A 15,976-nucleotide genomic window follows, 5' to 3' on the forward strand; every position below is an offset into this window, starting at 1 on the left:
TAGCAATTACATTCTGATTATTAAACTATTAGTTTATTGCTGTGCACATTATAACATCTTATTTACTATATTAAGTATTCGTTAATGGTTACCAAATGATTTGTAAACCTTTAACAAATCATTTGTAAAACATCTAAAACATTAGGTAGATAGATGGACCAGAAACCAACTATTAACCATTAAAACCATAGTATACTATCTAAATAATGTTTATAGATGTTTTACAAAGTAATCATTTAACAAGGTATTATAATCACCAGTTGCAACTTTATAATAGCCATCCAAATAATGTTTATAGACAGTTTACAAACCAATTATTAACCATTAACAAAGTGTAACAATTATCTAGCTATGTAAAGTTTATAGATGTTTTACAAATAATTTATAAAAGGTTTACAAATATTTTTTCGTAATCAATAACAAATACTTACATAGTATATAAAATGTTGTACAACAGTAAACTGCTAAAATAACTAAGTTAGTATTTTAATTATATATAAATTATAGCATTACTAATAATTGGTAAACTTTATTAATTATAATTTAATGGTTTGTCAAAAGGAAAATAACTATTAAATTTTTTTTATTCAACTATCAATTTACCATTTACGTTTATTATATAATTTTTTATAATATATTATTATTATTATTTTAAGTGTCACCATTCATTTCTGTATGGGTCGGGCTGTAACATACGATCTGCTGTTACGTAAAGATTGGAGGTGCAGTGTTATGACCAGGACGTCAATTTTGAATGCAAAAATGACTGAGATTTTACACACCAGAGAGAGAAACTGAAATGTTCTTCCTCCTGTAGCATAAATGTATTCCATCTAAATAACAATTTATTGACTTTTTAATATTAGTATTGTAATTAACAGGCGGTAAACTACCTGGGATTGCTGACATGGTTTACCAGATCATCTCCAATGCGGATCTCAGCTCCATTGATTCGTTCTGGGACAGCCTCAGCTCGGTTGGTTATGTTTACAGAAAACACTTTGTGGGTTTTGCGCAGATCCAGTCGCCACCAGGGGTTGAGGTCGCCGTTTGTGACACTGAGGGACCCATCACCCCAGATGCAGGTGTCTTTCTTCCCATTAATGGCATTAGATGCATCGGCACCATAATACACTGATGACTGTGAGGCTTCTCCTTGGAGTGCCAGGTTCACTCCTGTAAAAACAATGTAGTATCAACACCGATAGGTGATTTATTTAAATGTAAATCAGCTTTTATTAACACACACAGGAAATTTACTCTCTGCATTTAACCCATCCTATTAGGATGTCCTCGCAGTATGCACGTACATTAGCAAGTTGGGTCTGGGTATCATCGGATATTCCGTTTTTCCTTTGGAATTCAGAAAGGAAAAAACGTTTTTTTATTTTTTCGTTTTAAACCAAAAACCAGAAAACGGCCGTTTTCTCGTTTTTCGTTTCTGAATCAAAAAATGAAAAACAAACCCAAACCGGGCCGTTTGTTTGTTTTTGCGAATTCCTTTTCTCATTATTCGTTTTGAATTGAAGAACGGAAGTCACGTGGGTTTTTCGTTTTTTCGTTTTAAAACGAAAAACGGAATCACGTGGTGCTCTGTTTGTTTTTTGTTTCCAAACGAAAAACGAACAAAAACAAATTAAAAAAACGACCCGATTTAGTTTCTTCAAGTTTCTTTCTGTTATTTTCTGTTTTGAATCGAGGAGCGGAGAACGGCAGTCACGTGACCAGGAAGTGAAGGCAAACATGTCAAAATTAAAGCCAAGAAGATAGTTTGGTCATTCTATAAAAGTGTAACATTATTTAAGCACAGGATCGAGGTAACAGTAGAAGATAAATAGGCTAAATAAATACATACTGTACCTAAAAAAGCCTAATTAATTATATATCCTAGACACCTACACTGTGCCAAAATCATGGAAATTCACAATAATTAGGCCTGTGCTAAAAAAGCCAGGCGCAAGTAAGCCAAATGATCTTTGGCCCATCGCAATAACCTCCATATTGTGTAAAACCATGGAACGAGTTCTTGCCAGCCACCTGACCAGCACAGTGGCTACTTAGCTAGATCTGCTCCAGTTCTCTTAAATTAGAGCGACAGAGTCCCAGACGACGCTGTGCTGACCGTCCACAAAACACCTTATGCATCCTAAAGGTTATGCCAGAGCTTTATTTGTGGATTTTAGCTCAGCTTTTAACTCAATGAAGACGCATATTCTCCTGAAAAGGCTCCTTGATCTCAACATCAACACAGGGTTAGTTGTGTGGATCAGAGAGAACATGTCAGACAGGCTGCCCACAAGGCTGTGTTCTTTCCCCTGTGCTATTCTCACTTTTTACTAATGAATTTATGACCAATGAGAAACATTTTAGACTGTTTAAGTATGCGGATGTCATGGCCTTAGTTGGCCTTTTACAGGAAACAGGCCCACTAGGTGAAGCTGCCTATCTGGCCCACACTACAGCCCTTCAGACACGGTGTCACACTAGCCAGCTAGAAATCAATGTGGCTGAGAAGAAAGAATTAATCATGTGCTGCACAAAACAACATTTGATCACAGAGCCAGTTTCACTTGATGGCCAACATGTTGAAACTGTGGAACACTTTAAATACCTCGGTACAGTCCTGGACACCCAGGTGAGCTTCTCTGAAAATACAGAGTATATTTTCAAGAGATGCTCACAGTGACCTTTATCTTCTAAGGAAACTTAGTGGCCTCGGTGTCAGCCGGCAGATTTTAGAATTAGTGTACAAAACTATTGTTGAGAGGGTTTTAACCTTTAACCTTCCTGCCTGGTACGGTCACCTACACTGTATATAGAAGAATAAACTGTCTAGGATTGTGTCAATAGCAGGCAAAATAGTTGGTAAACCCCAAAAGCCCTTGACTCAACTTTTTACAGAAAGGACGAGGAAGAAGGCGAGGACTATCCTGGCAGATAGCTCCCATCCTCTCTGCAGCCAGTCGGGAGGCGCTATAGAGCCCCTCTGGCAACTAAACATGTGTTTAAAAAGTCTTTCATCCCAAATGCCATCAATATTATAAACTCAACACAGTGACTGAGCAGATCTGAGCCACAGACACTGACATGAACTGTTTTTAATGTGTAACATAACCTGTCTCTGTTTTTTACTAACTGCTGTCTGGTTTTTAATGTCTGTTGTTTTCTGTGTTTTGTGAGCCGAAGAGAAAAATCCACCCTGGTGGACAATAAAGTTTGATTGTATTGATCAGATCATATTGAAGGGCCGTCAGCTTTACAATTTAGTTTGGAGGGAGATTCGGTACCAGTGAAGTCAGTGCATTTTATGAGTGGGCCTTCTGTGACGTTACCCACCGTAGGGGTCAGAGGTCACCACTCCTCAATCCCCAAGGATTTTCTTTTCAGTCAAATTTTCAATTTTGACGCATTTATAGATGAAAAGTCAAGTCAATAATCATGGTCAATGATAGATAAGTATCGTTGATCGGCATGTTTGCCAACCTTCAGACATCATAGTCTAATATGATGATTAATCAGCCTGAGTTCACTAAAAAACTGAAATCACTAACTTTCTGTATTCTGTTTGGTGGTTTATGATGCTTTTCAATCATTTCTAGTCTATTTGGTATAATATGTAATTTAGTTAATTTGTTCGACATCATGATAAGGCTGATTTTTCAACCAGTGGTTATGACATTAATGCCAGCTAGACAGAATAAAGCTCTGTCTGTCATGACAATAGAACTGTACTGAAGGCCTTTCCTTTACTCGGGTGACTCTTTACAGCCGTCTGAAGACAGCAGGTATCTGTTAAATCTACAGTATCTAGAGTGATGGAGTGGCCTTCAGTCCAGTACAGTATTGTCATGACAGACAGAGCTTTATTCTGTCTAGCTGGCATTAATGTCATAATCGCTGGTTGAAAAATCAGCATTATCATGATATAGAACTACTCGGCTACAGTCTTCCTAATGGAGTGAAGGGATCAGGTGGAAGTGTCAGGTGTGTTGAAAGGATTAGCCACATAGTGCTTCTCACCTGCCGACATAAAGAAACAGCCCATAGTGAGGGTGTGAGAGAGAAAAGTGTCAATTATGTGAGAGTTCTGTTTAACATCTGTAGAGACCCTCCCTGTTGTATAACATCTGTAGAGACCCTCCCTGTAATTTATCACACACTTTTTGGATAAAAGACATTCATGTGTTAATGAAAAGAACAAAACAAAAAAATATCTATGTATGTACTTATTTGTGTATTTATTTAGCCTATTTATCTTCTACTGTTACTTTGATCCTGTGCTTAAATAATGTTACACTTTTATAATATGACCACACTATCTTCTTGGCTTTTATTTTGACATGTTTGCCTTCACTTCCTGGTCACGTGACTGCCGTTCTCCGCTCCTCGATTCAAAACAGAAAATAACAGAAAGAAACTTGAAGAAACTAAATCGGGTCGTTTTTTTAATTTGTTTTTGTTCGTTTTTCGTTTGGAAACAAAAAACAAACAGAGCACCACGTGATTCCGTTTTTCGTTTGTGGTTTAAAACGAAAAAACGAAAAACCCACGTGACTTCCGTTCTTCAATTCAAAACGAATAATGAGAAAAGGAATTCGCAAAAACAAACAAACGGCCCGGTTTGGGTTCGTTTTTCATTTTTTGATTCAGAAACGAAAAACGAGAAAACGGCCGTTTTCTCGTTTTTGGTTTAAAACGAAAAAATAAAAAAACGTTTTTTCCTTTCTGAATTCCAAAGGAAAAACGGAATATCCGATGATACCCAGACCCAGACCCCATTCATTCCTATGAAAGTTGCTCAGCGCCTGCATAAGCCGAAAAAGCCTCTGTGGCCCATCGTCAGTACTGTCGGTACGGAGCTAAGCGCCAGAGACTTATATTTCTTCTCTATGTTTTTGATCTATATCTTCTAGACTTTTTATATGTTAGTGGACTGGATGGATCAAATTCTGATAATAATAAGAGTTATTTTGGGGGTTTTGTGCAAACTTGCATCACTAAAATCTGCTGCAGCTTTTGTGGGACCTGCAGGCTGGACACCCTCTGATCTGTTATACTCTATCTACTGATAAGAAGCTGTAGAACACTGAGATACAACATGGTACGGCTCAAATTCTCACCAGTTGGTAGTTGGTACCCATACACCTCCACCTCGCACAGGGTCAGTAACTCCTCTCTTCCAGGGATAACTACGGTAACATATCGGCCATCCATCCCGCCGGAACACTGGAATTCAACAGTAGCACCTGCCTGGATGCTTGTGATCAAAGCGCACCTGGTAGAAGAAGAAGCAGAAATCACCAAATTAACTACGCAAAGGCTGGCTGAGGAAATAGACAATTCATTTTCACCGCAACCATGTGTTTAACTTGACAAACAACATACACAGAGAGCTTACTTATTAGGGCTTGTTACTGTTACCACATTTACTTTCAATTCCATACAAAAGAGCTAGACTGATAAATCAGCCAGGCTGATATATTGGCCGATATCAGCTTATTCAAATACATCTTTATCAGTGTATATGTCGGCCAATAAGTGACAAGTGTCATGTCCCGCCCTCCTCTAAGGTTATGTTTGTTATGTTTATGTTATTATTTCCTCTTTTATTTTGGTATACTCACCTTTGGTTACAGATAATTCACTTCCTGTGTGTTTCCCGCCTGGGTGATTGTTTTCACCTGTCCCTCATTAGCCCTGCTGTCACCTGTCCCTCGTTATCACCTTCCTCTCATTGTGTATTTAGTCTGCGTGCTCCCTTTGTCTGTGCCAGTTCGTCTTATCGGTTTCAGTGAGCGTTGCAGCTTTCCTGGTGTTTTTTTTGGACATATCTTCAGTGACCTTGACTCTGATCTACTCAGTGTGTTTGAGTCTTGCTATTGAGTCCTTTTTCTGTAACAATGTGATTACAAGAAATTACAGTATGGAAATGTCAAACATAAACTGTAAAAAAAACTCCCAAATATTAATTTGGTAACACTTAAAAATAACCATAATTTATAAATGGTAAATTGATAGTTAATTAAACTGTAGTTAACAGATATTTTACTGTTGAATGATAATTAATGTTTGGTAATTATTAGTAATGCTATAATTTCTGTTATTTTATCAGTAGTTTGTATAATGTGCAATAATTAGTTTATAAATGATATATTGTATCATAGCTGATAGGAGACGATAGCAATTACATTCTGATAAGTAAACTATTAGTTTATTGCTGTGCACATTATAACATCTTATTTACTATATTAAGTATTCGTTAATGGTTACCAAATGATTTGTAAACCTTTAAGAAATCATTTGTAAAACATCTAAAACATTACGTAGATAGATGGACCAGAAACCAACTATTAACCATTAAAACCATAGTATACTATCTAAATAATGTTTATAGATGTTTTACAAAATAATCATTTAACAAGGTATAATAATCACCAGTTGCAATTTTATAATAGCCATCCAAATAATGTTTATAGACAGTTTACAAACCAATAGTGTATAAAATGTTGTACAACAATAAACTGCTAAAATAACTAAGTTAGTATTTTTATTATTTATAAATTATAGCATTACTAATAATTGGTAAACTTCATTAACTATAATTTAATGGTTTGTCAACAGTAAAATAACTATTAGCAAAATTGTATTCAACTATCAATCTACCATTTACGTTTATTATATTATTTTTTATAATATATTATTATTATTATTATTTTAAGTGTCACCATTCATTTCTGTATGGGTCGGGCTGTAACATACGATCTGCTGTTACGTAAAGATTGGAGGTGCAGTGTTATGACCAGGACGTCAATTTTGAATGCAAAAATGACTGAGATTTTGCACACCAGAGAGAGAAACTGAAATGTTCTTCCTCCTGTAGCATAAATGTATTCCATCTAAATTACAATTTATTGACTTTTTAATATTAGTATTGTAATTAACAGGCGGTAAACTACCTGGGATTGCTGACATGGTTTACCAGATCATCTCCAATGCGGATCTCAGCTCCATTGATTCGTTCTGGGGCATCCTCAGCTCGGTTGGTTATTTTTACAGAAAACACTTTGTGGGTTTTGTGCAGATCCAGTCGCCACCAGGGGTTGAGCTCTTCGTTTGTGATACTGAGGGACTCATCACCCCAGATGCAGGTGTTTTTTTTCCCATTAATGGCCCTAGATGCATCGGCACCAAAATACACTGATGACTGTGAGGCTTCTCCTTGGAGTGCCAGGTTCACTCCTGTAAAAACAATGTAGTATCAACACCGATAGGTGATTTATTTAAATGTAAATCAGCTTTTATTGACACACACAGGAAATTTACTCTCTGCATTAAACCCATCCTATTAGGATGCCCTCGCAGTATGCACGTACATTAACAAGTTGGCAGTATTTTTTCCATCGTATTATGTAGCCTCCAGAATAATATCAATGTTTTAAAAATGGCCATTGTTCCCCTTTAAGGAGAAATTGATACTGTGTTCAAAGATGGCGTCCCATTCATTCCTATGAAAGTTGCTCAGTGCCTGCATAAGCCGAAAAAGCCTCTGTGGCCCATCGTCAGTATTGTCGGTACGAAACTCAGCGCCAGAGACTTATATTTCTTCTATGTGTTTTTGATCTATATCTTCTAGACTTTTTATATGTTAGTGGACTGGATGGATCAAATTCTGATAATAATAAGAGTTATTTTGGGGGTTTTGTGCAAACTTGCATCACTAAAATCTGCTGCAGCTTTTGTGGGACCTGCAGGCTGGACACCCTCTGATCTGTTATACTCTATCTACTGATAAGAAGCTGTAGAACACTGAGATACAACATGGTACGGCTCAAATTCTCACCAGTTGGTAGTCGGTACCCATACACCTCCACCTCGCACAGGGTCAGGTACTCCTCTCTTCCAGGGACAACTATGGTAACATATCGGCCATCCATCCCGCCGGAACACTGGAATTCAACAGTATCACCTGCCGGGATGCTTGTGATCAAAGCACAGCTGGTAGAAGAAGAAGAAGAAATCACCAAATTAATTATGCAAAGGTTGGCTGAGGAAATAGACAATTCATTTTCACCGCAACCATGTGTTTAACTTGACATACAACATACACAGAGAGCTTACTTATTAGGGCTTGTTACTGTTACCACATTTACTTTCAATTCCATACAAAAGAGCTAGACTGATAAATCAGCCAGGCTGATATATTGGCCGATATCAGCTTATTCAAATACATCTTTATCAGTGTATATGTCGGCCAATAAGTGACAAGTGTCATGTCCCGCCCTCCTCTAAGGTTATGTTTGTTATGTTTATGTTATTATTTCCTCTTTTATTTTGGTATACTCACCTTTGGTTAAAGATAATTCACTTCCTGTGTGTTTCCCGCCTGGGTGATTGTCTACCCTGCCCTGATTGTTTTCACCTGTCCCTCATTAGCCCTGCTGTCACCTGTCCCTCGTTATCACCCTCCTCTCATTGTGTATTTAGTCTGCGTGCTCCCTTTGTCTGTGCCAGTTTGTCTTATCGGTTTCAGTGAGCGTTGCAGCTTTCCTGGTGTTTTTTTGGACCTGTCTTCAGTGACCTTGACTCTGATCTACTCAGTGTGTTTGAGTCTTGCTATTGAGTCCTTTTTCTGTAACACTGTGATAACAAGAAATTACATTATGGAAATGTCAAACATAAACTGTAAAAAAAACTCCCAAATATTAATTTGGTAACACTTAAAAATAACCATAATTTATAAATGGTAAATTGATAGTTAATTAAACTGTGGTTAACAGATATTTTACTGTTGAATGATAATTAATGTTTGGTAATTATTAATAATGCTATAATTTCTGTTATTTTATCAGTAGTTTGTATAATGTGCAATAATTAGTTTATAAATGATATATTGTATCATAGCTGATAGGAGACGATAGCAATTACATTCTGATAAGTAAACTATTAGTTTATTGCTGTGCACATTATAACATCTTATTTACTATATTAAGTATTCGTTAATGGTTACCAAATGATTTGTAAACCTTTAAGAATCATTTGTAAAACATCTAAAACATTAGGTAGATAGATGGATCAGAAACCAACTATTAACCATTAAAACCATAGTATACTATCTAAATAATGTTTATAGATGTTTTACAAAGTAATCATTTAACAAGGTATTATAATCACCAGTTGCAACTTTATAATAGCCATCCAAATAATGTTTATAGACGGTTTACAAACCAATTATTAACCATTAACAAAGTGTAACAATTATCTAGCTATGTAAAGTTTATAGATGTTTTACAAATAATTTCTAAAAGGTTTACAAATATTTTTTCGTAATCAATAACAAATACTTACATAGTATATAAAATGTTGTACAACAATAAACTGCTAAAATAACCAAGTTAGTATTTTAATTATATATAAATTATAGCATTACTAATAATTGGTAAACTTTATTAATTATAATTTAATGGTTTGTCAACAGTAAAATAACTTTTAACAAAATTTTATTCAACTATCAATTTACCATTTACGTTTATTATATTATTTTTTTATAATATATTATTATTATTATTATTTTAAGTGTCACCATTCATTTCTGTATGGGTCGGGCTGTAACATACGATCTGCTGTTACGTAAAGATTGGAGGTGCAGTGTTATGACCAGGACGTCAATTTTGAATGCAAAAATGACTGAGATTTTGCACACCAGAGAGAGAAACTGAAATGTTCTTCCTCCTGTAGCATAAATGTATTCCATCTAAATAACAATTTATTGACTTTTTAATATTAGTATTGTAATTAACAGGCGGTAAACTACCTGGGATTGCTGACATGGTTTACCAGATCATCTCCAATGCGGATCTCAGCTCCATTGATTCGTTCTGGGACAGCCTCAGCTCGGTTGGTTATGTTTACAGAAAACACTTTGTGGGTTGTGTGCAGATCCAGTCGCCACCAGGGGTTGAGGTCGCCGTTTGTGTGACTGAGGGACCCATCACCCCAGATGCAGGTGTTTTTTTTCCCATTAATGGCATTAGATGCAACGGCACCCTGATACACTGATGACTGTGAGGCTTCTCCTTGGAGTGCCAGGTTCACTCCTGTAAAAACAATGTAGTATCAACACCAATAGGTGATTTATTTAAATGTAAATCAGCTTTTATTGACACACACAGGAAATTTACTCTCTGCATTAAACCCATCCTATTAGGATGCCCTCGCAGTATGCACGTACATTAACAAGTTGGCAGTATTTTTTCCATCGTATTATATAGCCTCCAGAATAATATCAATGTTTAAAAAATGGCCGTTGTTCCCCTTTAAGGAGAAATTGATAATGTGTTCAAAGATGGTGATTTGATCAGCACTGCCTAGTTTGACCGTTTGATCAGAGTTCGTGAGTGACTGACAGCCGGCTCTCATAGACTGGTGCTGGACAGCAGACTCCAGGTCAGCTCTGACTGGTTGTTTTCCTACAGATGCCGTTAGGAGCACCGGAGGACACAGAGGCACATGATTTTTTTTTCAGATTACCTGTCTCATGTACTACTGTCATGATATATTTTATAAAAATAACTTTTTTTAATCATATTTGCTCCATTTCTACCCTCTGCTGCTTTAAATTAAGTCTCTCCTGATTGAACTGTTATTACCAACTCAAGAATTTATGCTGCTTCACAGTGAAAACTATGCAGCTTTCTCAGTTTTATAAATGTAGTCAGGAAAATATGAATTTTCTGACCTGTATATTGTATATTAGCTATTATTTGCATACAGCTAATTATTAAATGACAGCACAGATGTGTGTTTTGAGAAATGTATGCAACTACATCTGGTGCTGTTTTATAGTTAATACATACATACAGATATTCCTACATTATACTTACTACTTACTTACTGTAAACTGAGCACGTCCCCGAGACGAGCAGCAAAAGAAATACCACACTGTGTTTCATTATTCTGGTTGAGACAGACAAGAGAGAGAATTGTTAATAGAGTTAAAGCTGCAAATGCAAAATTCCAAGAACATTTTGACTGTTTGAGCAATGAAGACCTTCAAGAAGAACAACAAGCTGGAAGAAAGAGACAAAATTAAACTTCGACAGAATTGAAGAACATATTAAATGTTTGGATTGTGTTCCCAAAATGACGACAGGGGTACTCACCAATTCTGGGTTACAGCAATATACTGTAGTTTTTGGGGTAGGAAGCTCAAATCTTGGAATATTGAGGGACTTGTCATTTACCAAGTATAGTAGTGTACTTATAGGGGGCTTATCAGGATAATGCAATTTAGCCAACCAGTAAGTATTTTGTTGTACCTTATTCATACAACAAAATTAGACTGTAAATTATGGGATGTATGTTTATAAATGAATTCATAACATACAAGATGCATTGATAAAATAAATGAAATGAGAGAAATGTGAAAAGCTTACCCTGATTCCTGTTTCGAACAAATGTCCAATGATGTCCAACTCTGTAGACAGAGCTAAAAACATTAAACCTTTATACCAAGCCGTTTGTGTAAACTCACCCACTCATAGTCAAATATTAATAGAGATCACATTCATCATGGACAAATCACATCACAGCATGGAGTCTACTCCCATGTGTATCACACTCCTCTTCAGTGGATCCAGGTTAGTGGTCATCTAAGGACACATTATGAAATATACACTTGCTTACACAATGCTTACCCATAGAGGTATTAGGACAGGCGCTGTTTGCGTTGGCTCAGGTGGCTCACTGAACCCCCCCGGTTTGCCGTAATAACACAGAACTAATAATTTATTGTTATGGTGACTAATATCGACCTTGTTATTTCTTATTGATAGAATACAAAACCAACAAGATAGGAAGATAGATTTGTGGTCTTTTTATTTACCTACTTTTTAAACAGAAGGTAGGAAACTTTCAGGCAATCTCCTGCAGATCTCCCTCCAGCCAGCTGCACTTTATTTAGGAATTAGGATTATAAGAAGGAAGATATTATTATTAGGAAGATAAGAAGATAGATGTGTGGTTTTTATTTGGGCCCGAGCACCGACAACGTCGGGCCGCGAGGACCCTATTGAAACTGTAGGAATTCTTCTTTTTCTTTTTGACTTGAAATTTGGTCAGGAACATCTAATAACCCTAACGATGAAAAGTTATTAAAATCCTGAGCTTTCATCGAGCGGCCTTGGCGTGGCGGCCATTTTGGGCCATTCGTCATGAAACAGGACGTTTTTTTAACTCCAATCTACATAATCCAATCTGCCTCAAATTTCTCAGGCATGATAAGGGTCCAGGCCTGACGACATGTACATGTCAATATTGAGTCACACTCACAGCGCCCCCTGTTGGCAACAGGAAATGACATGTTTTCTGTTTTAATATACTCCTCCTAGCAGGTTGACCAGATGCACTTCAAATGTTGTCAGAAAAGCCTTAAGACCTTGATGATGCATTATTGTGAAGATTGTGAGTTTTCTTTGAACGGCGTTGCCGTAGCAAGGCGGCCATTCGGCGTGATTCGCCATGAAACAGGAAGTTGTTGTAACTTCAGCGTACTTTGTCAAATTTGCTCCACATTTCTCAGCCTCAGGTGGTCCAGGCCTGAGGTCAGTTACATGACAATATAGACTCATAGCCCCCTCCCTACAAGTAATTGCAACTAATTTCGGGCTTCCAATTTTCCTTCATATCCTTAGTACTTTCTTGCCAGTATGGACATGAAGTAGGTCTTAAATTACATTCATAATGGTCTTAAAAAGTCTTAAATTTGACTTGTTGAAACCTGCAGATACCCTGTAAACACAAACATACACATTCAGAGAACCTCATCCCCTACATCACACCCCCTTTGTTCTTCTAAACAAAGTGGCCATGTGGCACGGCCATCTTATACATGCTGGTCAGTTTAATGTTGTACAAGAGTGAATAATGCCAACCGCTGCAGGGTCTAGAATTCCAAGATCCTTCAACTTGTACTATCTATTGATATGGTAATTTTTGGTTATAGTTATTAATTTAATTATTAATCAAAGTTCCACTCTGATAGTTTAGTATACTTAATGATACTTATTCGTGAGACTGCATTAATGTGCTATCATTTTCTCTTTGTTTCAAAGAGTGGTGCCCCGAGGATGATTTAATATAAATTAAATCAAATTATTCAATATAATTAATAATAATTTTGATAATTATTATTTACTTTTGATAGCATTTTAATGACTTTTGAGCTTATTTACCGATGTAATTTGTTGTCCTGCTATTATTAATATATATTGATAATTTATTAATATTAATTGTATTAATATTAATAATTATTTGTTATACTTTCTAATAACTAGACAAGCTCCTATCTGCGTCCGCAACAGCCATAATAACTCTAAACACTACAAACTGTAAACACCTCATACTTGTGCAATAATATGTTTTAGTGTAATAGCTATTCACTGTTTAACACTCTTTTTAATTGCACTGGAGTAGCACTCCAAAGATATGTGTATTATGTGGGGAGTGAATGGTTACTGTGAATGTTATGTGAAAACAGAGGAATGAATGCGTATTGTAGCCATCTGTTTCCTTTTATTTATTAAATTTTTAACTGCACTGATCAGAAGAAGCGCTACAAATTCCGTTGTGCCATATACAATAACAATAAAGCTTTCTATTCTAAGACTAGAACGGTGCTGTATAAATGCAAGTCCATTTTCCATTCATGCCACAAGTACTGCCCTAAAAAATCCCCCAATGGAATCACTGTCATACTAGGAGTTTACAAGGAAGTGATTTTTGATTATTGTTATGCACTGTGAACTTCTTCAGCCCTAATCCAGGCGAGAGCCATACACCTCCACCTCACACAGACTCAGGAACTCTTCTCTTCCTGGGATGACTATATTGACGTAGCGACCATCCATCCCATTACACTCAAACCTTTGGACACCACCTGACGGGATACTTGTGATCACAGCACACCTGGCAGAAGAAACAGAAACTGCGTTGTTAAATCCCCCAAAAAAGTTTGGCCTCTGTCACTTCAACAAAGGGCATTAAGCAGTTATAAAATCATACTTTAAACAATAAAACCAGATAAATGAGATAAAATAATAAATTATATAGTATAATATTGTCCAGGTGATATAGAATCAAACCAGTTTTAAAATGGGTGCTTTCAGCTGTAATTTATTCCACAGTTTAGGAGCCATAACAGCAAATGCATGCTCACTCTCGGTTTGCAAACGTAGGAACTGCGGGAACTGTCTGCACAGTGTCAGATAAAAATTAGGCTTCACTAATATTATTAGTATTAAACTATTTGTAGAATTAGATTCCAGTGGTGGCTGTGTAGGATTGTTTCAAACTCATGTGATCCAAACATTTCCAATAACTCCAGTGTTGCAATGTCCGAAAGTCAAAATAACGTAGGTAAAAAAAACGGAGGTGTAATAATTTCCAAAATTCACAACATATTTTTTTTATCTAACGAAATAGTCTGCATCAATCCACATTTGTTGGCGTTTAGCCTTTCAAAAACATTTTCACTTCGTCAAAAAACTGTTAGCTCTTCCGCTTGCTGCACACAAAGGGATGCATGCACTGACGAGTTATATTTATTAAAGAAAGTTGATTTAATAATTCGATGAATCACTTTATTCAAATTATAGATTTTGTTTGAGGGTTTTTTGGGTATTGTCATAAAATATGACTACAGACATTCGAAGCGTCTGCAGAATCTGTTTATAGAGATTATGTCGTGTTTTCTGTACCTGTGATGGGTTTTGCACAGTGAGAACCGAGAGATGTGCCGAAGCTTTTAAGGCCAGAAGAATCTAACATTAACAATATCTCTGTTAAACCAGTCCGTTTGCTTGCTTCCATGGCTGCAGAAGGCTGTTTTTATGCCAATTAGTTTCATATGTGGCAACGGGGTGTTGAAATGGGCAGTGGACAGGATCACACCGGCCAAAACAAAAACGGAATGGAAATGTCAAAGGAGAACATACTGGTTGTATAGCACTGTTGTCGGAGAAACCAGTATTTCAACTTAGCATGTTTTCTAAAGCTCTGATGACATATCCTGATCATTTTGTAATTTATAAATGTACTAAATATTGGTCCTTTAAAGGGGCTGTTTGTAACTTCTTACACTTCTAAATCAATCCAGGTCGGCGTCCCATGCGCGCTTGCGTGTAGCTACGCTGTTCAGATTCAGACTCCAACACAAACTACACGGAAGCACCTAATACCGCAAAGTTCTGTCTAGTGAAGCCCGTCTTGCAAAACAGTGTTGGCCGCGGTCGGAGGACGCGGGGGAGACCAAAGCTTTGGTCTCCAGGGCCGGAGTCTCTGCTGTATTCTGCTCCTCTGCGTGTCTGCCTTCACTCACAGCTCGCTCCACCTCACGTGCATGTGTGCAAACTACATACTGCAGAAGAGTTAGTTTAGCTCTGAGAATATCTAGTGAATGTACAATGGACGTTTGTGCAGAAATAAATGCTGCAGCTCCTCCAGAAAAACAGAGGTTTCCCGTGTCTTGTGATTTGACGGGGCTCCGCAACGAGTTACGTTATCGTCTCTGACCAAAACTGCGGTGTCTCCCTCCGGCCGCGGTCGGGAGGCTGAAGCAGGAAAAGCGGTCGGGAGGCTGAAGCAGGAAAAGCCAACACTAGGATCAGCATTGATTCATGGAGAGACCTCCGTCTTGTCAGCTAACATTACTGCCAAGCACGTGAAATATAGAGTGATATTGTGGTTTTAGCTGACGTATGTCGCCTAACTGTTCTGAGCAATGCTCGCTCACATTCAGGTAGCGCGTGCACACGGGCGAGCGCGAGCAACAGGACACTGACTTTCGTTGACTTAATGGCCACAGGTGTCGCTGTTACAAACAATTTCTGATTCTTACAAACAGTCCATTTAAAGGCAGAGTTGACGATGTTATCCAGTATACACTATTTGTTATATTGGTTGAAATGGTCTGTAAAACCCC

General features: G+C 37.1%; 1 protein-coding gene and 1 long non-coding RNA gene across 2 annotated transcripts in view; both read right to left on the reverse strand.

The window, feature by feature from the left end:
- Window positions 1-15,976, reverse strand: part of LOC119496950 — a 53,336-nt gene that overhangs the window by 6,900 nt on the left and 30,460 nt on the right. The window contains exons 16-19 of the mRNA XM_037784641.1: window positions 7,841-7,995; window positions 6,957-7,239; window positions 5,121-5,275; window positions 894-1,176 (exon numbers count right to left, since the gene is read on the reverse strand). Coding sequence (XP_037640569.1) covers window positions 894-1,176; window positions 5,121-5,275; window positions 6,957-7,239; window positions 7,841-7,995 — 876 coding nt within the window. The remainder of the gene's footprint in view (window positions 1-893; window positions 1,177-5,120; window positions 5,276-6,956; window positions 7,240-7,840; window positions 7,996-15,976) is intronic.
- LOC119496517 lies at window positions 10,013-11,674 on the reverse strand. Its single transcript, XR_005208733.1, has 3 exons — window positions 11,433-11,674; window positions 10,881-10,953; window positions 10,013-10,094 (listed from the first exon to the last, which is right to left on the reverse strand). It is a non-coding gene; the product is annotated as an uncharacterized LOC119496517 (long non-coding RNA).

The sequence above is a fragment of the Sebastes umbrosus genome, chromosome 11 (genome assembly GCF_015220745.1).
Source record: "Sebastes umbrosus isolate fSebUmb1 chromosome 11, fSebUmb1.pri, whole genome shotgun sequence".
NCBI lineage: Eukaryota > Metazoa > Chordata > Actinopteri > Perciformes > Sebastidae > Sebastes > Sebastes umbrosus.